The sequence below is a fragment of the Dryobates pubescens genome, chromosome 3, assembly GCF_014839835.1.
Source record: "Dryobates pubescens isolate bDryPub1 chromosome 3, bDryPub1.pri, whole genome shotgun sequence".
NCBI lineage: Eukaryota > Metazoa > Chordata > Aves > Piciformes > Picidae > Dryobates > Dryobates pubescens.
In genome coordinates, this window is record NC_071614.1 from 40,430,302 (window position 1) to 40,457,099 (window position 26,798).

The 26,798-nt window shown below is 38.0% G+C and overlaps 1 protein-coding gene across 1 annotated transcript in view; it reads right to left on the reverse strand.

The window, feature by feature from the left end:
* Nucleotides 1-793: 793 nt before the first annotated feature.
* EIPR1 (EARP complex and GARP complex interacting protein 1) overlaps nt 794-26,798 on the reverse strand; it is a 59,464-nt gene continuing 33,459 nt past the window's right edge. The window contains exons 4-9 of the mRNA XM_009902085.2: nt 26,474-26,630; nt 18,665-18,764; nt 14,565-14,701; nt 11,863-12,030; nt 10,504-10,671; nt 794-1,212 (exon numbers count right to left, since the gene is read on the reverse strand). Of these exons, the coding sequence (XP_009900387.1) occupies nt 1,038-1,212; nt 10,504-10,671; nt 11,863-12,030; nt 14,565-14,701; nt 18,665-18,764; nt 26,474-26,630 (905 nt within the window). The 3' untranslated portion in view covers nt 794-1,037. The remainder of the gene's footprint in view (nt 1,213-10,503; nt 10,672-11,862; nt 12,031-14,564; nt 14,702-18,664; nt 18,765-26,473; nt 26,631-26,798) is intronic.

Genomic DNA, 26,798 nt, shown 5'->3' on the forward strand with positions numbered 1-26,798 from the left:
TCTCAGCATTTGTCAACAAGACAGCTACCAACACTTAGGCCCCGTATGGCTACCTACAGCAAAGGGGAGCAGGGATACAGCAAAGGATATTTTGTGCTTAGCTAAAAGCCTGCTACATCATTGCAGCATGCTGCAGAATGGCACAGAGCCAAAAGGATAAGAGAGACTACTTCCAAAAATTAAAGAGATTTTTCAGGTTAACAATGGCATAGCTCCAGAGTCCCTCAAAATATACTACAGCATAGCTAAATTCTACAAATGTGGGATAATACACTACATGAGTATATATGCCACTTCAGTAAAAACTAATATTGTTTTCAATAACAACACAGAGCTCAAAATTGCATTTAATTTGTAAATTACAGGATAGAACTTTGTTGAAATTACTGTAATGCTTAAATGGAAAATAACATTTTGAGCATTTCACCTTCACAATCAACATTTCTTCTTAAGATATGCAAAATAGGAGAAAAAGGGTTTAAAAATATTAGACTGAATGAAGAAAGCCTATTAGACCATGTATTTATGAACACTAAAGAATGGCCAGAGTATTAGCAGAATGTGGCCCCAGCTAATTGCTGAAGGCTGCTTCTATCAGAAAGGTAAAATATTATCCTTGTAAAAAAGCAGACAACTTCTGCTACATGCACCCTACATTGTCCCAGTTTTGGATTAGCATAACATCTCCGTAATCCATTATATTTGCATAAATCTGAAGTAATAAGAGTATGGCAAGTACTCAATAGACCCAGAAAACTTTATAATACAAAAAGTGATTAGTCCTTCACCCAAAAAAAAAAAATCACCTAATTCACATAACCTTCAGAAAATGCATCACAGTTTTCCAAGGCAAATGTGAAAGACAAATTGTCTATATTAGTACAGACATTAATAACAAAATGTTAACGTTATGCTTCAAAATACATAGATCCTGAAAGGAAAAAAACAAACAAACAAAAACCACCCCACCACCACAACTCTGAAAAAAATACCAAATGTGTACATCAAGGTAACACCTTCATCATAATCTAAATAAATTATAACAGTATGTGATATTTAAGAGCTCTGGGAACCCTGTTGATAACAAGTCTTCCATCATAACTTAGAGAGGCAAAAAGCCACGGATCTGCTGAGGACCATTCAACTGCATAAACACTGTCTTCATGTTCTTCATAAGTTGCTATTACACTGTCCTGAAGGGGCTCTTTAATCCTAAAATTGAAAACAGACACACACAACAAGAAAAAAAGTAAGGGATCTGTGAACACACTTGATTTAAAAGGCAGTATTTAAGTGTTACTAACATCTAGATATGCAAACTCCCATTTCAAGTATACAATGCAGTAGTAGCCTCAAAGGAAATATTCAATACCAGATGTCTGCAGGCACCTAAGTGTCAGATGACGCAGCAGAGTCAAGTCAGTACTAAAAAACCCATATGCAAGGACAAAGTGTCTCTTATTCTCAACCTCAGTGCATTTCAGTCTCTCTGAACCTAAACTAAGCATCTCTCTCTCAAACAAACCACAGAGTATGGTCTAAATGCACTTAAACACATTTTTTGCAACATCTTTTCTCTCACTGTGCTCTACTCCCTCCTTGGCCCTGTTGTTATTAATTTCTTAAAGTAACATATAATCAGAGATGTGGAGATAGCCAAGAAGTTGCAGTTCTTAAATCAGTCTTTCTGGTGTTGCCATCCCAGAGCCATTCTCTGCAGGGTAATGGAAGGGAGATGGAAGCACTACTCTGAACATCTCCTATTTCTAGTTACAAGACTGGATTCTCCACCTACTGTTGCACATTTCACCTGCCACTGCAACACCCAAGCTCCTGGTCACCTACATCATCACAGACAGAGATTCTCTTTTGAATTGCAAATATTTAAAAACAGATTCAGGCAATTCTCTGAAATTCAAACCACCCAAGAATCATTGATTCTGCTCTGCCCTGCTGCCCTCCACTCACAGAGGCAGTCTTTCCTCTCACTGCAACACCACAGCACATTATTCTGTAGCTACAGGGTAGGTGAATTTTCAGAGGATGACCTTAGAGCTCCCTCACCCACAGAGAATCACCTCTGACCAACAGGAATCAGTCAGCCTTTCAGAAACATCCCCCTGCCTCCCAGAAACAGCCTTGCGTTACAGCTGCAATCCTCCCAAGGCAAAGCAAAGCCAAAGAGCCTTGTGAATGCTACTCAACCATTTAAACAGATGTGGCTACAAAAATGAGGTGTTTGCTTTGGCTGTATATGTCCTGAACTGCTGCACTCTGAAAGCACAAAGAATGGGGGGGCTGAAAAGGACTTCTGGAGATCATCTAGTCCACCCCACTGCTAAAGCAGGGTCACCCAGAGCAGGTTGCACAGGGTCCTGTCCTGGCGGGGTTTGAAATTCTCCAGAGAAGGAGACTCCACAACTTCTCTGGGCAGCCTGGTCCAGTGCTCAGGCACCCTCAAAGGAAAGAAATTTTCCCTTATGTTCAAGCGAAACATCCTGTGCTCTAGTTTGTGCTCACTGCCCCTTGTTCTATTGCTAGTCACTACTGTCTTCAGTTGGAAGGGATTATAAAGATCATCTAGTTCTAACCCCCCTGCAATGGGCTGGAACACCTCCCACTAGAACAGGTTGCTCGAAGTCTCATCCAGCCTGGTCTTAAACATTTCCAGGGAGGGGCATCTCACGGGCAACCTGCTCCAGTGTCTTACTGCCCTCAGAGTAAAGAATTTCTTTCTAATGTCTAATCTAACACTGCAAATAAAATTCAATTGAATTTGAGAAAGAAACCAAAATCAGTCTGACACTACAGAATAGCTTAAGGTGTTTAGTTTCAAGGACTTTCATCATTTTCTTACACTACCTTTAAGGTCAACCAGAAGGGGAAAAAAGAAGAAAAAAAAAAGGTCACAGTACAACCAACACACAGCCTCTGGTTAATGGCAAAGAGCAGGCTTGTTTTGCACTTCTCCTGAATATGTACTTTGACACAAACCACCTAACAGCAGAGAGCTAATAAACACATACACACACACAGACACTTCATCTCCTCCAATGTGTTTTTCTAACTTCCTGTTAACTGACATGCCTGGTTAAGCGAAAGTTGGTCATGTCCCCAGACAGCAATGTGCTCCACACAGTGCTCACCCACTTACCCACAACTCCATTATTCTGAAGGTTTCAGATGTCTCTCTGGAGAAGCAGGGCAGTAATGCACAGTACACATGGCTGTCAGGGGACACGACCGACTTTCAGTTAACCAGGAGTCTCAGTTAACCAAAGGTTGGGTAAACAAGGACAAATACACTTCTAGATTATACTATTTTCTGTATGCTCTGAGTTGTTTCAGTGTTCCATTTAAATAACACAGCTCATCTAATTTAATTTACAGAAGTCATAGGGGACTGAGCATTCAGGAAAGAAGCCTGCAGATGAACTTCTGTTTGGCATTTCCATTTGGAACTACAATTTTTAACTGTCTTTTTTTATTGTCTATTATTGTCTAGACACTAAATCTCTTCTCTTGTAAGAAAGAAATTGTGCACCAGAAGAAGAAAGCACGTTATTCAACAGAAAAAGGACATGGACCTGATAGAGAGCGTCCAGAGGAGGGCCACAATAATTATCAGAGGGTTGGAGCACCTCTCCTATGAAGACAGGCTAATAGACTTGGGGTTTGTTCAGCCTGGAGAAGAGAAAGCTCCAGGGAGACTTTATAGCTGCCTTCCAGTACCTAAAGGGCGCCTATGGGAAAGCTGGGGAGGGACTGTTTAGAAGGGCATGTAGCACTAGGACAAGGGGCAATGGTTTTAAACTAGAGAAGGGCAGATTTAGATTGGATATTAGGAAGAAGTTCTTCACTATGAGAGAGGTGGAAGATCACACCAGGTTGCCCAAGGAGGTGGCAGAGGCCTTATCCTTCAAGGCACTCAAGGTCAGGGTTCACAGGGCTCTTAGCAACCTAATCCAGTTGGGGATGTCCCTGCAGACTGTAGGGAGGCTGGACTAGAAAACCTCCTGAAGTTTCTTTCAACCCAGTGCATTCTATGATTCCATGTGGTTCTTCAGGCCACAAGAATCCAGCTTTTGGTGGGGTTTTGTTTTAAATAGCACAGATCTACGATAGTATTTTGTGCAGACTACTTGTGCATAAGAATGGCATAGCTTTGAGACAAGTATTGAGAATCTGAGAAAATCCTTATGGTAGTGATAACTTGGTGTAAAAGAGCTAGATACTATACTAGATAATCAGGATGGAAAACCATAATTTCACCACAATCTGCATCTCAGGAATAACACAGAAAATCCAAAAGAAACTGTTCACAAGCATCCTTTACAAGCACAATGAATGAAAACAGATTAGCCTTTAGATTATGTCATGGGTAATGAGACCGGGATTCTGCTGGTGGAATAAAGAACAGAGTTTACTTCATGTTTGTGAAAGACTATTCAAAGTAATTTTAAAAGAGCAGATGGAATAAGGGTGGTTATGATGGGGTCTTTTTGGTGACAATGGGAATCTCTTGGAGACTTGTCTGCATTTTGGCTATGGGTGTGGTCTTTTTGGCAATCCCAAGAGCAGGCTGAGGATACCATTTTTGAATCTATATGGAGCGAGGACACTCAATTGTTCCGTTTGAGTCTCACAACAAACTATTTACTCTGTGAAATTTTGCACATTTTTATTTCTGAAAGAATCAACTCAGACTCTCCTAAATCCCCAGATATTAAACATAATACGGTCAATGTGAGAAGTTACAGATTTAGCAGCTATGACACTAACATTTACTTAAGCAAGGCAACAAATACCTTGACCAAAAAAACCCAACGTGTATATATACATAAACAGAATCTACAGTAAAAGAATATTTCAGTCACAGCAGATAGTGGAAAGTGTATTTATCTTAAGATGTTTTTATCTATTTAGATATTTTAATTATCCTTCTGTTTTTATCAATTGCTACAATTTCTCCTTAATACACCATAAGTAATCAGAGTCTAACACATCATAGCACTGATGAGCATGTTTTTCCTAATACCCTATTCTTGATGCATCGCTGATTAAAAGAACGCTGCTAGACTTTTATGTGCATTGTTCTTATCTCAGAAGCTTTCCATTTCGTAGTTGGCAACTCCCGATGACAACGTCCAGGTTATTTGTTGCCTTAAGTTAGATGCGTAACACCAGACACCGATGTGGAAAGCATTTAAAGTGGCCTGGACACTGCAACAGTCAGCAGATCTTTGGCAGGTTTTAGAAGGGAGGAATGTTCAGAACCTTAAAAATTTCACCAGTTAGGAAGTTCAGAAAGAGGAAGAGTACCTGTGCAGAGGTGAATACGAGATAAACTTTTTCTGTGCTACTTCAAGATACTTAATTCAGGTTGCTGCCAAAACACAGAGACTTCCATTTTTACATAAAAAGTAGAAGCTCAGAGGTGTACAAATGTAGTTGCTGTTCTACAGATAGTTCAGTGTAGGTGCTTGGCCTACTGATCCCTTGATAGGGCAGCCTGACCAAACTATATTTGACAAGCATACTTAGTCATCACTTGTGAAGTTTAGCATGCTATTTTCTTCCTAGTCTGAAATTTCCCTGCCTCTTAAAAAGTTCCTTTAGTTTATCCTTTTCCTGGCCAGTCTAACATACCCTTTTCCATCCTTTTCTATGCTCTTGCCTTGCATCAACTAACACAGCACCTAACTCTAATGTCATCAAGAACTCATAGTAAGAAATGTCTAATCTCTACCTACATTCTACGTAACTTGAAGACTTGTGCCACAGAGAGCTGAAACTGGACTGCTTTCCCTTTGTAGTCTTATTCACATTGCACAAGTCTACAAGCTTCTCCTCTGGAAGGAGAAGGGCTTTCATTTTGCTAGATAACTTTGAGGTTAATTGTGTTACAGACTTGAGAGAGAAGCCTGTTAAGCCCTGGATAATTGTTTTCATGTAGAGAGCTGTTATTTCCAATTACCTCTCATGCTAACAACCACTTAGGTTTGCAGTGCTTGCAGTTCTGTTTTGTCACCACAACATTCAGTAAAACGTTTTTCAGACTTGCAAAAAAAAAAATCATTAATTCCTTATCAGTGTCAAAATTAAATCCTCTTTAATCTAAAAATTACTATGAAATAGATGTGATTCAATAAAGCAGCAGCTTGTACTGCAGCATCCAAAATGAATCATGAAAAGCATGCAACTGGATTCCAGGATAGGTCCCATGGATGTCCTTTCCCTTTAACTGCAGGAGAAAACTTAGTGACTGCTAAGGTTTTGTTTCTGGTAAGATTAGACAACACACTGCTTCCTTTTTCACTCTTAAGGAAAAGATAATTCAACGATCTTTATACTGAAACACAATTTTTCATATATTATAATTGGCTAGTCATAATATTGTAAGCATTAACAGGCTGCCCAGGGAGGTGGTGAAGTCACCATCCCTGGAGGCATTCAAAAAGCATGTAGACATGGCAGGACATGATTTAATCGCCATGGTGGTGTGGGGCTGACAGCTGGACTTCGTGACCTTAGAGGTCTTTAGGTCTTTTCCAAACAAAATGATTTCATGGTTCTATGAGGGGTTAAGGAAAGAAATAACATGAGGAGGGGAATAGACATTTTCAAAGCAAAATAGTCTAGGTATTGGAAAGTGTTGCTGAACAAGATTTGGTCCACTTCCTACACATCCAAATCCTGAATATTACTATTCCCAAAACAGAAACTACTTAATTTGTTTTAATAGTTGATTCTATAGCATAATCCTATGATTTCTAGATATCTCCAGGCCACAAATACCACAAGCAAAATCTCTTGACAGCTGTGTGAAAATGCCCTGAAAGCCTGTCTTATCAGGAAGGTTTGCCAAATCCTTTTCAAAGTATCAGTGCTGACAATTCATTCCCCTGAAGTCACAGGTGCACACAAAGGTGTTATGTTAGATCACACAGTTTGGGTGCATTATTGTGAAACCATGCAATTTGCTTATTCAAAAAGCTCCAAACCATATTGCTATTTAAAAAAAAACCAAAAAACACAAAAACCCACACCACACCCAAACCAAACAAACAAAACCACCAAAACCCACCATCTCCCACAGAAAAAACTTTGAAGAAAATCTCTTCTTACAAAGAGGCCATTCTCTCTGGTCCAGTATCAGAACGAGAGGACACAGTCTCAGGCTGCACCAGGGAGGTTTAGGTTGGATATGAGGAAGAAGTTCTATACAGAGAGAGTGATTGCCCATTGGAATGGGCTGCCTGGGGAGGTGGTGGAGTCACCATCATTGGAGGTTTTCAGGAGGAGACTTGATGGGGTGCTTGGTGCCATGGGTTAGTTGTTTAGGTGGGTTGGATTGGTTGATGGGTTGGACGTGATGATCTTGAAGGTCTCTTCCAACCCAGTCTATTCTATTCTATTCTATTGCTGAAGATGTTCCTATACTTCACCCAAAGTCCACCACATGGACAAACAGATAAAAAGAGAAACTTCAAAGAATAATTCTTTAGTAAGGATCAAATACAGCAACTTATAGTTTGTGGTCTATTATTTTAAACAAAGATACATGACTGAGTAAAGAAAGTTATTTCCAAATAATTATTTTTTTGGCTATGAACCTTAAGAAGTAGGCAGTCACTACAGAAAATCTGTCAAGAATAAACATGTGGGTAGACTCCCTGTTCTACAGCACAGTTCTACATGGCTGAACAAGAGTTAAACTGACATATTTCATGCTTTTGTCCCCATCCAAGAAACAAAATTAGAAAGTTTAGTCCAAAATATATTAACGTTATCAAAACTCTCAGCTCCGTAGAATAGTACTACAAGGCAAATAAAGGTGGTTTTGCTAATTGGGGGGGAGAAGAGGCGAAAAACACTTTTAAAATACAACTAGTACAAAGTCTTCATTTTCCATATAATCCACAGAGTACTTTTTACTAGTTATTTTCTACAGACCATGAGAAAATAGTCCATGAGGAAAGAGCCTTTTTCCTTCTTCCCTCTTGATATTTCAACCTTCTTTTGAGTGAGATTTGGTCACTCATCCTGAGGGTGACTGGCTAGAGATACTAGTTGTATAGACACCTGCTCTTCCTGGTATATTTCAAGGTACACCAGAAGAAGACATTACCAAGACTTGTGTGCTATTAAAAGCAAACCAGATGTCCTCCAGAGATATTAACGCTTTCAAGAAAGTGTAGGACATACCCAAGCAGAAACCAGAAAATTCACACCACCCCTTGCCCCAAACACTTTGCCAAACCATACAAAAAAACCCTTGGGTTTTACAGAAGAGACAGGACCCACAGAATGCTGTGGATTCCTCAGAGAGGTCTCCAGGAAGAAAAGGGGTACTGAAGCCTAAGTATTTAGCACCAGTGATTGACTAAGAAGTATTCCCAACAGGTGTTACACCCTGCTTCAGTGGTGCATTCAGAACTAAACAGACATTGATCTGAAAACAATTTAAGGCTGGTGTGCACCTTGCAAACAACATTCCAGCTCAATGTGTATCTCAGAGGAAGAGGGAAGGAAAAAAAAAAAGCCAACCAACTTTCACAGTACTCAGCAAATGTTACAAAAGCCAGTGTGCTTTCCCAGTTTTACAGAGAATAGATTAGCAGCTGAAAAGCATGTATTTAGCAAGCAAATGCAGTGTTGATACTCTTGTAACCTCTGGGAACAGGTAAGGGCTCTACATCATTACTATACAAGTCCTTCATGATGTGGTTTGCATGCATGATATTTGTTGTATTGGTTTGCAGTGTCTTGGCTTCGAAATTTCCTATTGCAGAAACAATCACTTGTGTTTTAATTAAGCAATTTGCATAGTTTACAGCCAACAGAAATTCAGAACTCCAGATAACAACATTTGTTAAGCACACTATTTACTTGCGATGTTATTTATATTAATATATTCCCACCATATATATAAAAAAAAAGTGTCTTTCTCCCTTGCATTTCTCTTCCATTCAGAACAGAATAGAAGAATCAAAGGTAAGGAACCAAAAGACTTAAGTTTAAAATGCTGTAGGTCAGTTATTTTCTAGAATGCAAGTACATACCATTGATGTGAGCAATTTTCTAGGTGCTGAATTCAACACACTTTGATTTTCCAGGCACATACATCCCCTATTGCTTCTAGAAACATCTTGTACACTTAGAATTAACATTTCTGTATGTGGGACAGGTTCCTCATAAAATATTAAAAAAGGGTTTCAAAGTCCTTTATGTGAAGCCAAATCATCTGGAGTAAAACTACATCTTTATTAATAAAATAAAGGTGCAAGAGCAACCTTAAAGATGCAACTAGAGATGTAAGCTTAACTTTATTTAGCTAAAATTTAATGGAATTTTAACTGAAAGAGCTGAGTAATTGGATTTTTTTTGTGTAAGTTCTTGTCCCTCATCTCATCTGACCATTCTTCATTTAAAAACAAACTTAAAGTTCAGAAAGAAATGTGCCTGCTTCATTGAAGATAGCTTTGTGGTTTAAATAAATAAATAAATAACAGAAGTAACAAACCAACTGCTCAATGCAGAAATGTAGAACATGGATATTCACAGCAGCAAGGAACAGAAAATTACAGACTAAAGCCTGTAGGTCTCAAAGTATTTCACATGTTTCAGAATCATTATCTTCACTCTGTAATGAAAGAGTGTGCTAAAGATGACCATATAAGCTGGTCACAAAATTAGAAAGCCTCAGCCCACACTAGATCTATAGGATTCTCTATATGCATGTACATATTTATATATTCATAAAGGAGTACACAGATTAAAACAACAATGAAAAAGTTGAAAGCAGATTAAAATGGAGGGGAAAATAGATTGTTTTAGCATCTAAGTTAACTCTTTCCTAAAAACCCTATGGGCCTCCAAAATTAAATGCAAAATGTTTCTTTGCACACTCAAGAGGATGGTGTTTACAAAGACTTGTAATATCATGCACTATCCTCTACCAAGAGTGGTAAGAACAGATTTCTGGTTTGCTTGAAGTAGGTCTGATGAGTTGCTGGTTTCTATAGCAGTCACCATTATTATAAGAGAAATTTACAAAAACAAAAAAAGTATTTATACTTTTTTTCTCTTGGTGAGCAGAAGCTCACCTTTAGACTGGTGATGTTTGCCAAAGGTTAGAACACATACATAGAAAAAGTAAAAAGTAGACTGTCAGCTCTCACTTAGCCCACATAGGTGCATGTGCTTGACTTCATCCAAAGCTCCCCTTAAGTGACTTCACTGATCCAGTGAATTTCAGGACTGATCTTCAGCATCACCATCCCCTTCCTTGCAGTGAACACACAGTGACTGTGCCAAGCAGCTTTAAAGAGTGTACTGCACCCAAGATTAATTAAAGCAGAATGATGTATGAATTAGAACTACTTACCTGACAGGCCTGTACACAAAAATCCTAGTCAGCAAAAAAATAGCAAGTTAACCACTTACAATGAAGCAAGCCCAAACTATAAGCATCCACATAAAACTCAGGAAGCATCATACTTCTCTTCTTGATGCTGGTCCTCTTGGTCACTTAGTTCATCATCATCTACCATATGTCCAAAGGGTTCAGAAGAAATGGACACCATATTAGACAGGATAACTCTGCTATCACTGCTTCCTGTGAGGATCAGCTGATCATGAGAGTGATTGTACCTGACATTCCAGACCCTAAAAATGAAAGCAGAAAGAACAAGAAACTATTCTTGGAAGGTAGTGCATCAAACATTAAATGTTGTGGTTTTGTAAAAACTGATCTTTGACTGAAATGTTTTAAGTACATACAGAAGTGACATGCCTCATTCCAGAGATTGTTTTTTGCCACCTTCATCTGACTTTTAAGCTTCCACACCATCTGTTTTCTATGAAGTGTCCTTAAAACTCAACAAATAAGGTTCTTTAGAAAAATCCCAAGAACAAAACATACCATTCAGTGGTATCACTCCTTGAGGGTACACACCACTTCATTCCTTAGTATGTCACAGAAAGATTTAAGTTCTAATTATAAACAAATTTCCCCAAAGCAAAATGTGGGTTAGAAATAACCTGTTAAACAAAAATCTCACAACATTCTTAGAGTGAAGTTTAAAATAGACACTAAAACAAAAGGAGGATTATATTGCTCTTCAATTTTCCCATTTTACACATCAAGTTAATACCAAATGTCTTATGGTTCATGTTTTATTCTTCTTCTTTTAATCTTCTGGTGAAAAAAAAAAATGCTGCTTAATTCACATCTCAAAGTAGCTTCAGGGTCCAGATTTATCTCACAAGAATTACTCCAGCCCAAATTTATAAAACATGAACTGTTCCATTTTTTTCTTAAACACTGAAGCCTCCAAACATCAGACAAGATTGTCTCCTTGCTCCAGACACAGGCCAGAGCAGTAGATAGAAGCTCAAGATATTGTCTGAGAAAATACAATTATTCATTTGCATATTCTGGTGTAAGGACACTGAAGAGCAGGAAAAGACCAGAGCTGAAGTATTGAACATTTCAATCAGTGGAGAACAGAAGGATAGATGACACCTGCTTTTCTGCACATCAAGCTCAAGTTGGGAGGGCACAATTTTTTTCCCAGCCAGCCCCTACAAGCCCAAGTCTTGGTCTCAAAGGTGCACCTTATCTCCCAACAATGTTAACAGTTTCTTGCCAGTTAGACTAACAGTCTAAACTCTTCATTCACAACCACACAAGGAACACGTTAAAACATTTCCTCCGGGTGGGGGGAGACTGGGGGGGGAAGAAGGTTCACAACAGCACAAACATAGTTCATATTGTTCCCCAACAGTAAAATAATTAGCTGCATAAATTACAGAAGCCATCCACCCGCAAAGCGGCATGCAGATAATTTGTTCTACCAGTGGGAATGCTCCTCTAGTGTCTTCACTGGCTCCGTGACATTTCTTGTGTCCCAGAATTTCACCTTGCAGTCATCTCCACAGCTAGCCAGGTAGTATTGCTTATTGGGATTAAAGTCTAGGTCTCGTACCAGCTGTCCATGTGCGTTTTCTATGCAATATATCTGTCTGTAAAACACATTAAAAAAATTAAATGGTCTGTAAAGAGCTAACTGCACTCCACTGACAGGAATCTGTTTCCCTGGAAACTTGCATAATCCCCACAGCACCCACAGTCCTAGAGTTCCCATTGCTAATGCATAGTTTAGGGAAATCCCAGCTGTTAACCACAGTGACTTGGATAGATTTCTCAGCTTGCTCCGAAACTTTGCTCGTTTCTAGTTTGCATTAGGGTCATCTGGAGCTAGAAGGAATTAGACATTTCGGATGACTCTAGCACAGCTCTCTGACAACCGTTAGGAAACGTTTGCTACAAAGCCACAATATTTTCAGGTATTTCCTAAACAGTTAAGCTAACTCTGTATCTGTGATAGCTAGTTCTCCCTTAATGAAAAATTGGGATGCAAGGGATGCAGGAGATATGAACACAACTTTTTATTATTGCTCTGTTTTGAACTTACCTGGCATTTATTTATTTACCAGTGTCCCTTAAAGCACTCAGCCATGCACACACTGGACCACCTCTGGAAACATTTGCTGTTCAAAACATCATGTTCTGTCACCTTGTCTCTGAGTTTTTCTTTGTTTCCACTATTGATTTACCAGTTCTCAAAGCCTCTCATCTACCAAAGTTCTGCTTCGATTTGACTCTACAGCCTTCACCAGAACTTGTCAACACCCCATGTTCTTTTTTAGTTCTCTTAAATGAAAAATACTTCTCTTCAGAAAACAGGCTGACCAAAACTTTGCATTTCTTGAGTACACATGGTTTCCTGTCCAGCCCAGGTAGATAAGTCTTTTGCTGTTGATACCTCCTGACACAAAGCAATATAGCTCCATAAGGAGAGATTCAAAGCTTATTAAGACTATATGAAACCCTATCCTGAAAGCTATGGCAGTCACATGGGACAGGATATTAATCAGATATCCAGCATCAAAACCATTCTCAGGAGAGTGTTGCTAGCAGCAATAAAATGCCTTTTTCCTCCTTTATTGCACCTGTCACCCCTCATGGAGATGTGTGTAAGAGCTGAAAAAGAAACACCACTTGCCCACTGTATATAAAATGGTGCTCACCAGAAGAGCCTTTATCCCAACTCTTTCATAAAAGTTATTGAAAGTATTCATTTAATGCAAGATAGAGATGCTTTTTCTAACGAGACAGACCATGAAGCAGACTTTACCATATCTAGAATCACAGAATCATTTCAATTGGAAAAGACCTTTAAGACTGCCAAATCCAACCATTACCTAATCTCTACCAAATCTGGGACTAAAACATGTCTCAGCACCACATTTCAACATCTTTTCAAATATTGCCAGGGACAGGCATCCAACCCTCTCCCTGGGGAGCCTGTTGCAGTCTTTATAGCACTACTGTATTTAACATTTTCTGCTTTGAAACACAAGCTTAATCTTAAGGTGTGCATGATAGATGTTAAAAAAAGGATGATTATAAAAACATCACAAAAATCAGCCTGAAAAAAACTTCTCTCCTTTGACCTTTCTTTCCTGTCTCGAAAAAGATGAAGCTGGATTTCTGTATATCCTTTCACAAGGCAAAAAACCAGGACTTTCAAACCTGATCAGAAGTGTACACAGGGTGACTTTTAATTATTATATATTTATTTTTAGCTTTTGTTTCTTAAATTAAATAAACCATTTTGTCAAAAACACACAAGGCTGGCAAACAGGGATTTATTGCTAGATTCCCAAACTGGCAGAAACCATAGAACCAAATTTAAAGTCATCCCCCTTTAAGGCAACAAAAATTATTACAAGACATCAGTCTTCTCAGTTTAGTGATAAATTACTATGTGTTAAGGGGATAAAGTGTATCTTAAAAAAGCTTGCACAGGTTTTAGTAGTCATGGCAACAGATGTGCACAACATCACTCCTTTGCTTATCAAAATCATAAGTGAGCAGAGGAGAAAACACCTTATTAGGTATATTCAAAGCTTTAATTGATTGGGTTATGATTTTGATAGATTCAGTGGTTTCATCTCACTAGCACGCTGCAACATTTATATAGTCCAATATGTTTTCTGGTAAAATCAAGAGTGATGAGTGAACTTAACCTGTGAATTACCTTCAGAGATTGAAGCTACCTTTAAATAGCATGTTGAGAAGACAGTTCATAGCATAGTTAGGACTGTTGTTAAATCAATTTCAGAGTGAATTACAGAACATCTTCACTCGGGTAATGTTTATGCATTGAACAAATCATCCTGAGACTAGTACATAGTACAGTAAAACTCAATATTGGAGCTGGACTTGAACTTAGACATACTTTCCCACCAAGACACTTCCATGATTCTAGAACATCCAAGTCTGAAGCGACACCAAGGCAGGTGAAAGGACAGAAAAAACTTCAATAAATTGCAAACAGATCAGCTATGCAAGCCAAATCATTCCTTCTGTGAGTGATAGCTTTACCTCATTTGTAATCTTAAAATAAAATAAAAAGATACATTAGTAGTGAAAAGCCTCTCTCCAAAAGAGATTCTCTTTCTTAGAGAACAAGACTGTAATTTTTCATTACCTCATGCTTCGTGTATCCCATCCTCGAACAGTGGTATCATTGGCTGTTGCAATCTGAGTACAATTGTGGTGTGGACTCCATCTTCCAGAAGTAAATTTTAATTGTCCTTTCCCTTCCAAGGCTGCAGAACTAGAGAGCTAAAACAATGAAACAAAGCTCAATATGTTTCTAGATGCTACCACTGAAAGAAAATCAGCTCCACTGAAGACAAAAAAAATTTGCACGATAGCTTATTGCTCCACATGTAACAGACTACCGAAACCCTAGGATAAAAAACAGGAAAAAAATTAAAAAGCTAGAGGTGATTTTGTAAGTCAAAGTTCTTTGTAGAAAGCAACTTCTGCAATACATTCAGAAGTATTAGAAGTACTCGACTGAAAGAGTGTAGGATCATTTGATGAAGCAGTAGATAGACAATATGGGCACACTACAGAAATCTGTAGGTGCCTCAAGCAGACAAATAAACACAAAAATATCCATGAAATTAAATGTGTGAGACTTTTTCCATGTCAAAATGCCAAATTCTATCTGTAGGAACAGAATTATAACATCAAGAATAAATGTGTATCAGTGTATGGTCCCTATGCCTATGCCATCATATACACGCCTACTAAAATAGCAGTGGGTAGTAGATCACAAATCTACAACCTGTGAGAATTAACAGTTCCAACCCGAGGTTTGTGTGTCATTGAGCCGCCAGTTCTGCAGCCCCACTGTTAATAAAGAGAAAGTACAAAGTAATTGACTTTCCCTTTGAAGTTGTATAGCAAGAAATCCTTCAATTCCACCTAAAAATGGGGGGAAATGAAGATGCATATGCTGAAAATTACTTCTAATTACTTACTGAAACTCACTGTTTAATATGTAAAGGGAGAGGGAGAAATAAAAATCAAAATACTTGTATTTTAATTATTAATATAATTTATACAACTGTGAAGTAGCCAGGCAGACAGGATGAAAGAGACTAACATGTGCACACCGTTTAAGTAAACTTGAACTGATATAAACAGAAAAATACACTGGCAATACAAGATTGCTTAAGTCTACTTGCACGTGCTACCAATGTCCAGTTCTGTATTTTGCTAACTTTTGACTGTTAGCTCCACCAAGATCATATTTATTTAGCATTCCTATTAACAATCTAGCAATTACAACTCTTCCATCACTAGAGGCTATGCTACCTAAGATGTGTTGTCTTCCAAAAATGTTTCAGGTTTATTTTTTTTCCCCCTCTAAAAGGTAGAATTCCCAGCACACAAGATCCTAAATTGTTCATGAATTAACAAATGATGTAACACCGTGATCAAACTCCAGTATGGTTCCTTCTCAACTACAAATACTGTCTGAAAGTGTTCTACAACTTCCAGGTTATTAATACAAAGAAAAATACCGCACAGGGAAGTGGACACAAGATTAACAAAACAAAATAAACAAAAAAACCCCAAACTACCAAACAACACTGCTTTATTTTGACACATAAGAGATTCCAGGTACACGAGAAGATGCATCCTGTACTATTTCTTAACATAATATGGGGGGGGCCCACAAGAAAGAGAAATTATATGGATGTCAGATTGGCAAATTTATCCTTCCCTCCCTTGATGTGTTGCACTCATCTGCCATTATAAGTATTCTGCCTTTTATGCAAGGAAGAGTTCTAGTGACCTGGTAACATCTAATCTGAAGTCTGCATACAGAAACACTATCATAATTTCAGCAGAATCTACCCACACCTCATGAACTGGTTGGTCTTCTCTTGGGTTCAGATAATGATTATAATGATTATAAACAGCAAAGAATGGGCAATTTAATTGCAAAAGGTAATGATGCAGTGAGCATAAGATTAGTTTCAGCCAAGAAGGTAATGTCTTCAAAACAATAACAAAATAAGTTATCAAAAGGACAGCAGAAGTTTGCCTTAATGCAGATACAGGCAAATATTCCTATATTAAATACTGTAAGGAAGAAATAAAGCTAGCAAAAACTCCTGAAATGGGGGGGGGGGGGGGGGAATAAATAAATAGAAGAACAAAACAATGCAACAAGAAAACAGCAACAAAACCACATAAAATGAAAATAATTTTAAAAAACAAAACACAGGACAGCAGAAATCCCACAGAACTACATTAAATTATGATTAGTAAATATTTCCATGGACATGCTGACCAGAAAATTCAAAGAATTAACCCAACAATAATTTTATTACAATGAAGCTCTGAAAATATCAGGAACTTTAAAGTTTGTCAGGCTAATTCTAATCAGACAACGTGACTTGCAGCTCCCAGGCTGAGAGGAGATGCCTCAAATAAAGGACCAAAGTTTTGTTCAGTGCAGGCAAGCAGATCCCAATTCTAGCAACAGAAGGAAAAGAAAGTGGAAACCATATTTACATTCCCAAATGTAGTATGAAAATGAGGAAGTTAGTTTTGAGCAAACAAATAGTAAAAGGAAGATGTGACACGCAATATTTTAGTAAATAAATCCCAAGAACAATAAAATGGGGGGGGGGCGGGGATGAAAAATATTGGCATTCATTACAAGATTCCCACACATAATTCTAGAGACTGGTAACACCCTAGGCAGCATCCCAAAGAAAACCATATTTCAGAAACATTAGGAAAAACTTGAGAGTTGTAAGAAAGTGGTTGTGACAGTGAAAAAACCAAAACTAATTAACAGTCAAAAATAACTTCAGCGAGAGAGGACAGAAAGAGCCCAAAGACAGAAAGGAGAAGAAAGGGAAAACGCTAAGGAGTCTAACAGCACTTCAAAGAGACATGACCAGCTATAGCATGGAAGCAACACCATCCACAGAAGTAGTTTTTCATGAGGTTTACAAAAAAGCATATCCAAAACCATCTGTGTGTTATGCAGGCCTTAGAAAAGTAGTAATGACTAACACAGGAGTAATGCAATGCCAGCAGACATAATACCACAGACAAGCTCCTAGACTCTTGCCTTCAGAAACCCTCATCAATTTCATAAGAATTAATGATACTTTGAAGAGGGTTTGGAAGGTAACAACACCGATTTGAGTTCCAGGTGAAAAAAAGAAATGGTGAAGGAACCCAAAGACCTTAATTATGAACACAAAGGATTGCACCATATTACATTACACTGATACTAGACAAAACCTAGCAAAACAGTAACTCAAGACTTCATCTACTTGGACACAGTCAGACGGTACAGAGAAGGTGATGGACACAACATCTTGACTCTTCAAACCAAATGAGAATAGAATGGAATAGAATAAACAAAAAGGAGAAAGAAAAAAAAAAAAGAAGAAAAAAAAAAAGGTGATTCTGTAGCATCCAAGAAAAGAAAGTAAGCCTGAACAAGTGGAGCTGAGGAGTTCATTCAAGAAGCGTCAACAGATCAAGTGAATAATAACAATGTCCTTGACATGATCAATTTGCATTTTTAGGGACAGACACTGACCTAAGTGGCTCTATACAGAGCCATTTCAAGTGCTCCAAATACAATCTATATAATGACATAAAAAAAACCTACTTTTTCAATTTTCTGTAAGGGGTAGCAAAATCAAACAGAAATCTGTCACTAGTACCTTTTTACTTATGTTCCTGACAAGAAGGTTTTAGCTACAACTGAAATAATCTGAACAGACAACATAGGACTAAATTAAATTAATACTGAGAACTCAAAGCCGTACATAATAAACAGAAATGTATACTATGCTTATGCATACAACAGTTGTAAACTAAATAGAGGGTTGCATGGTGTTAACCAACACGACTCAATATCCTATTATCTGAATTCAACAACCCTTGGCACTGCCCATCACCAATTCTTCTCTGGTACACATTTATCAGATTAGCATTATTTTAGGTTATTCACTGTAAAACCAGTAAGAAAGGGGAAGTCTGGAAAAAGGAAAATACCAACCATTAGCAACACATACAAAATACTACATTTGAACACTCATATTCAAGAAAATTGGAAGATAATTCATTTTCCCCACCCATACTGAAGACAAGAAGATATTTAAGGAGCAGTTAAAAGACTGACAAATTCTGTGCCAGTGAATGCTGCTGTTTGTACCATATTCAAGTATGCCACGATGTGTTAAAAAAATCTCTTACCACAGCTTTGTCTGAACTTTCCTGCAAATCCCACAATAATATGTTATTATCAGCCAGCGAAATAATCTTTTTTCCGTCTCCCATTGGTTCCCACATAACACTGTAAAACAGAACATGAAAAAACAAAACAGAATCTAACATTAAAACCAGTCAGAATTTCCACTGCCAAGCTATTCTAACTCTGCAGATCTAATCTACTAAAACATTGAATCTTGAATACTGTTACGCCTTGAGTACAGCCTTCAGTTCTGAGCCACTCACTGCAAGAAGAGCAATGAAGCTAGTGAAGAGGTCTAGAGAAAAGGTCTTGTGAGGAGCATCTGAGGAAACTTGGATTGTTTAGCCTGCAGAAAAGGATGCTGAGGGAGACCTGGCTCTCTACAACTCCCTGGGAAGAGGCTGGAGGCAGGTAGGTGTTGGTCCCAAGTAACAAGTGATAGGACAAGAAGAAATGGCATCAAGTTGTGCCAGTGGAGGTGTGGACTGGATGTGAAAAGAAACTTGTTGACTAAAAGGATTCTCAAAATCTGTAACAGGCTTCCTAGGGAGGTGGTTGAATCCCTGTGCCTGGAAGTGTTTCAAAGGCAGAGATGCATTGATGAGGGACTTGATTTAGCACTAGAGTTAGTAGAGTTACATAATTGCTAGACTCAATGTTGAAGGCCTTCTCTATGAAAACATGATTCCAAATTGTATCCTTTATGGTTTCCTTCAGCTGAAATCCATTCCATATTTTTACATGCAAAACATGCCATTAGCTAGCAACTTAGCAATTTTAACACACTCTACATGATCATTATTGCATCTAATATGTTGTTCTCATTCTCAGTGAAAACATATGAAGAAGTACCTCGAGGTTTGTCAAAAGTCCATCACTAGACACAATTTTAAGTTTGTTTAGTTTTTAGCATGAATCAGTTGAGTATCTGGATTGAAGAGATGAAAGAAGGTTGCATGAGTAGATGCAGACTTGGGCAAGTGAGCCCAATATTAGGCAGCAAATAGCTACCTTCTTAACTTGGCGCTGCACACTATGCACGCTCCTATTTTATTCCAAAATTTGCATTACTTCTACCTTCCTAAGACAGTGAGTATGACCTGGGTGGCCTCAGATCTAAGCCAAATAACTCCATGTAATCCAGTGGTATAAAACTCTAAAAATACTAACACAAAGTAGATGAAACAGCTGGAGCTCTGACTAAAATGGTATGTTAGCTGATTCCCCACCCACTGAAATTTTCCTCATGTCAACACAGCAGATCAAAGAACGAACCAGTTTCTGCATGTCTTCTTCTGGAACCACGACCTGCATCTCTATCATGTTGTCAATGCATGGAAATTGACTACTAGTGGAAGCTCATTTGTAATGAGCTTTCATATATTAGGACAAAAATCACTTAATTTAGTGCATTAAGCTGCCATCAGGTTTATAAATGTGTTTTAGCAAGGACATGTAACTATAACGATTCTATGATTGCTTTAAATTGGACTGCTTTGTCTGTAGTATTGCTAATCTTATCTTCAAAAGTGTTTCTTGTTGAAGTTGTATAGCACAACTTGGGAGGAAAAAAAAAAACAAAACACAAAAACACACACAACAACACCCCCCCACACACACAAAAAACCCACCACAACACCAAAACTTAGAAGCAACTACAAATTAGTATTGATAAAAATGATGAAGCCTTTTCAACTGCATATCATTTTGCCCAGAAAACGAGAAGTAACTAACAGGCTTCAGCATGGGTATTTCACAATTTCAAGAGTTCTGCTGCACAGACATATCAATTACATCTTTCAAAGAGATTAAAACATTTTATGAACACATATAACAGGATTAAAATAGAAAAAGGCACTATAACCTGCAGGCAATCAAAGCCAACCTTTCAAAATCCAGTTTTCCCAGAATGAATTTAACAGACATGAGGATCATCACACAAGTGAAAGGGTAATTAAGGAATCTTCAGTTTGATTCTGATCACATTTATTGTAAATCCACTTTTCTTACATATTTCTGAAAGTATAACTAGTATTTGGGGTTGATATATGTAGGTATTTTAATTATATTAAGATACTAATATTAGATAGTGTAGTAGATTTTTTTTAGGTATAGACAAATCTAGTTTGACCAATTAACCCTTTAAGAGTTACTCCAGCCAGAGACCAATAATCTTTATATTTGTTGATGTATTTGCTGTACAAGCTAGACTGGAAGCACTTCCTTTGATGTTTTCAAAAGTAGGAAGAAATTTCACATCTTTGAATGTCACTGAGCTTCAGGGTAAAGAATTCTTATAGTTGAATATACTGTGCTAATTAGAGCCAATTACAACCCAGCTGACATACCTTGGAATGAAAAAGTCTCTCCATACTCACTCTGTCCTTGTGAGATGCCCATTTTGCTTCTATTTAACTTGTCTTTTATCAAAGATCATTGTCTTATGGGTGTGGTTGGAGCAATCATTTAGATTTTATAGGCTAAGTGAAGGTTATCCAAACCACTTTTTGTTACACATTCAGCTGTATTCTGCAGTCATGGGAGAGGGGAATGTGGGGGGGGGGAGGGGGGCAGGAAATACTGCTGAGTGAAAAGAAAAAGAAGGGGGAAAAAAGCTTATCAAGACAAGATAGAAATTTTAGAAATATTTAAGTTTTGGTTGAGAACAGCTTTCAGACACAGCAGAGCTGGTGATAATCCTTAAAAGAGGAAATCAGATAAACAAGGCAATACTATTTTCCTGAGTGTGCCAACAGTTGCCAATGCTTTCGGTTTGCAGAACCGGGCAAGAAAATTGTCAAATTCACAGCTGACACTCAAAAACTGAGTGTCGACATCATAGCTGCTCTTTAGATAATCTACAAACAGCAGAAGAGCAATTATATTTGTTGCCTTTTACCCTGTTTTGTTATCATCTGACTCCCAATGCTTCAAATTAGCTACTAGGTTTTGGAGAATTTTTTCAATTTAAAAAAAGAAAAAAGAAAAAAAACTACAAAGAATGTTATCCTAGTAAAGAAAAAAAAAGAGAACTTAAAATATTCACTCAAATGCACACATGAAAGGAGTCTATTATCTGTGGTTTATGCTGAAAAGATAGTTAACACCATCATTTATTAACATACTGAGCTTTTACAAATGAACAATTCAAAGTTCTCCATTATAGACTGAAGAAGAATAAAGCAACATGCAAAGGCTTTCATTGATGTGAACTGCAGTCAGCCACAATGTGTTGGACAAAGAAAGCATTAACTACTGCTTAACCATAATTATTGAAGTGACAACCATTTATTTCTATAAGTAGAAACATTGTGCTTGACTGAAAATTTTCATGCATAGCAAAATGGAAAACACACCCAAACATTCAGTAGCTGGGCAGAAAATCCTGCAGCCTCAATGCAGCCCATCAGAGAAGTTTGTGTTTTATGGACTCAAAACCCTGCCCTCTCTGCAGTACAGTGATTTGAATTTCAGGGCAACTCTGCTAATTAGGTGATTAAGACACTATTCCAAAAGGAAATAAAAGACTGAGGACAACCTGGAACCCACAATTCTTACTGTTTACACAAGTGCTCTATGGAGTGGCCACATTCCTGAATAAAAACAGTTCTGGATATTTTGTAGTGTGTTGAAGACCATCCTGCAAGAAGCACACATAACTTATTTTCAGCCACTAAGGTGCATTTTTGTGTCCAGCTCCTAAACCAGTAACCATAGCTTCGTGAAAAACTCTGAAAGTGAAGTTATTTGAAATGCTTTTCTAGGTAAGAGGCTTCTGAGAAGAATGAGAAATTAAGTTAAATATTATTTTGGCCAAGAGCCCTATGGACAGCAGGGTTTTACTCTGACTCTTAAATTATTATTATATTCAGAAAAATAAGACTGCTGTATAAAGGAATACAAACATAACCCAACAAGGAAGCAACACACAAAAAACACTTGCCTCTGAAATGTTTTTAGTTTTGTTTTCCTTAAATTATAACACTACAATGTTGGCAACCCCCTAAAATCATACTGGGGAAAAAAAAACTTAGAATAAAAGGTCATCACTGATACTTGTGTTTACTTCATTGCAGCTGCAATTAAACATGTTTAGAGTGAGCAAAAATAATTGAGATCCTTGCTTTGTGGGCCCAATTAATTTCAGCATTGAAAAGGTGTATATGTGCATGTAAACACAATAAAGCCAGTCGAATGTTAGGAATTCACAATCTAACAGAAAGCGTGGTGGGGAATTTATTACAAGAAAGCTCATTTGAGAGGAAACATATCTGCTTTGCAGGGGAAAACAATCTGAGGGCTTTCATATAGAATCACAGAATCACTTTGGTTGGAAAAGACCTTTGAGATCATTGAGTCCACTCTCTAAGTCTGCAATATGGTATTCTTCAGGAGATGACACCATGAATATAGCATACCTTGCTGTTTGCAACATACAACAGCTGCATGGTTGGACAGGAGATGATTAAAAACAACCAACCAACCACAACCACCACCACACACCCAAACAAGAATATTCCTCTGAGGACATTTCTCCAATGACTTGAAACGTGTGCCTAAGAAGAAAATTGTGATTATCTAGGACCTGCCTTCCTGCCTGAGGAAAATTTGTACCCCTTCTGTACAAAACAGTAAAACCAAGAATGATCTAGGTTTACCTGGCACAGAAGTAACCTCTAACCCCACTTAATCCAGTGACTATGGATACTAGAGGGATTTGAGGAATTCTTGACTGCAAGAAGTGGCTGGGACTCACTAGTGTGGTCTCAGTGCAGAACCTCCTCATCACCACTGCCTGAGACTGACCACTGGGCTGGACAGACTGCAGGGTGCTGCAGGACAACCCTTAAGTTCTCAAATATATTTCAACACATTTATTTAACCACAAATGTAACAAGGATTCATCAAACAAGCATCCAAAAGGCATTTCAGTGCCTTAACTGCTAAGGAAGTGTCAGCAATATTCTTTTCTCCAAAATTAACCCAGAATACTGTGCTAGGAATGAATCTTACCCTGATGAACAAATATTCTAAATCCTTAGTAGGGGTTTAGAGAGCAAGCTGGAGTCCAAGAGCAAGAAAACAGGGCAAAAAAAAAAAAATGTGCAAGAGTAGCCTCTAATGGCAAGGCTGATGACAGAGCCAAAATAAGCACTGCCCTTCCTACTGTGAGTGCATGATGCCAGACCACCACTGATCTCACACAAAGCGACTGTGTACACCAGAATGTTGGTCTCACATTGAAGTTTGAAAAGTATTTACACTTTCCATTGAGTAAAATTGCTTTTCTGATTTATGGTTGGTTCTAACAACCATTGTACCATGTCTACAATAGTTTTGTATTTTTCTAAGCATCTGAAATATGTAATTAAAAAAAAAAGAGAGGGAAGAGTATTTAAGTTGCTATTTGTGGTCAACACACCACTCAGTGGGACACAGCCCATTAAGTGACATAAATTTGGCACAGAAGGTCCATTTCCTCCTTTCTGTGAGCTGTTTCCACTTTGATTGAGGCAGGAATAGAAAAGCTTGCTCTAGAACAAGATCCTCTAACCCATCTGTGCTTGTCTGAGATAGCATATACACACCTTTTATCTCTGCCAGACAGGACATTTGAAATCTTTGCACATTATATATATATATATACACACACACACACATACACATACACACAAAGAGTGGAGATTAAATGTTAGTAGGTGTTTCTGAGCACTAGTACTGAAAAAAAGTCAAATGACAAGGAACAGAAAATTCACATTAACCTGCTACAAGCTATAGTAGAGGGAAAAAAACTGCTTTCTGGCATTCACATAAGTTCATATCCTGACATAAGCAGTGATATGGCCCCTATTCCTCCTCCAATGATCTGGCTACCACAGAGTTCTGGCGTCCCAGCAGGAGCACCTCTCCTCTGAAGACAAGCTGAGAGAGTTGGGGTTATTTGGTCTGGAGAAGGTATGACTCCAGGGAGACTTCACAGCAGTGCCTGAAGGGTGTGGGGATTGAAGAAAACGAGTTAATCACTTTTGAATCTGAAACAGACCTATACACAGGCCTATAAGAATGCTGGAGAAGGACCTTTTTACAAAGACCTGTAGTGACAGGAGAAGGGGTAAAGCAAGCAAGAAATTCTTCACCATGAGGGTGGAAAGACTGTAACAGGTTGTCCAGAGAAGTTGTGGATACATCCTCCTTGGAAGTGTTCAAGGCCAAGTTTGAGAAGTCTTTAAGCAATATGGTCTAGTAGGTGTCTCTGCCCAGGGCAGGGACGTTGGAACTCGATGATCTTTAAGGGCCCTTCAACTCAAACAATCCCATGATTCTATGATATTAATTATCAAAAAAAATTCAATGATAAAAAGATAATTAATCTGATAATTAGAAAGTATTCATACAAAAATGAGTAGCAAAGAATTAAGATATTATCATGAAAAAAAAATAGGAAGTTGAGATTTTTAGAAAAAACAGTCTAGACAATATACATTTGAATACACTAATGTCCAATCTTGTCCAAGAGCCACCTAACAAATATCACCTTCTATTTACTACTTCTGAGTTTAACTATGCATTTAATCTTCAAGGCTCAAACTAGAAATCAGCAGCTAGAAACAGATGCTTAAAACTTACAGTACAATGTATGACATAATTAAAAATCAAGTGAATTAGCTATCACTTCTCAAGTCTAATTTCTTCTTTTTCTACTAAACTAGCCAATGAATAAACATTTTCCTACAGCCAGATTTTGAAAAGGAACAGAGACTGATTTTAAGTATTGTTCCCTTTTGATAGAATTTAAAATTGCTTCTACTAGAATACATTTCAATATGACGACATCATGATGGTTACCTTAAAGAGCAGGTGTCTGCATACAGAAACCAAAGAAGGCCCCTTCCACTCCTTTGCACAACAGGGCAATATCCAACATCACTGTTGCATTGCCCTTAGTCAGTTTCAGTTTAGAGTTGTCAGATTTCATTTACAAAACCTTGCTGTGCTATCCCACCTTTTTTTCATTCTGATAACTGTCAAAGGGACTGTACAACACACACAGTCACCTTCTACTTTGTATCGTTTCCTAACAGGCAGACATTGCTGGCCCTACAGCAGACCATATTCTTACGATTTCAACTTCTCCTGCCAACGGTCAGGAAAATGGTCAGGTGGTCCCCAAAGTAACACTGCAGTCAACAAAATACAGACCGGACACACTAACATTTCTTTCATACACACACAAAGCACAGAACTTGCAAATACACAATGAACAAATTTGACTTTCATTTAAAGCGCAGAAGAGAAAGGGATACCCCCTGCAGTACTGCAGCTCTCCTTGTCTTTTCTTAGGCAACAGAAAGGAGCAGTTAAACAGGAATCATCTAACAAATTCTTATCCTTAATAAACAGTAAATTACTTGCACTTCTACCAAATCAGTTGAGCAAAGACTGAAAAACAAACACTAAAGTGCAACATCAATTTTATATTCCATAAAAAGACTGAAATGTTAAGTATCACACTTCTGTGCAACAAAGGTTTTGGATGGGGGCAGGTGAGGAGAAACACATTAAACCAGTACACAAGCTGTTACTCCATATGTGTTTGCAGGACTGTAATAAATGTTTTTAATCTATGAAACACGTGGGACTAAAACTCTAATTTGCATATTTTCTTCTGGCTTTTTTTTGTTGTTGCTGTCCAAGGTGGAATAGTGTTAAAGTGTATAGCATAGCTTCTATAATATAAATCTGCAGAAAACTAACAGCACAAGTCTGTTCTTTAAGCTTATTCTGCGAGTATAAAATATGCAGAATCCTACCAGGCCATATTGCCATGGGCTGTGTTGTCAAGGTGACAGAGTAGCTCCAGGGTTTGAGCATTGCTTGATGAATCATCAGGGGATTCATGACTGCCTGATTCCAATTCCTTCGGCATCCTCCAAACAGCAGCACATGTCATGACTTTACTGTCTGAAGCTAAGCAAGAGAGAATAATGTCAACAGATCATTGTACGGCAGACAGATTTTGTATACAGTGCACCAACATCTACACAAATCCATAAGCAATGCACATCTGCTGTTAAAAATATTTTAAAACGTTATAGCAAAATGAATTCAAAGAAGGCAGAATGCAGATCTCAAGTT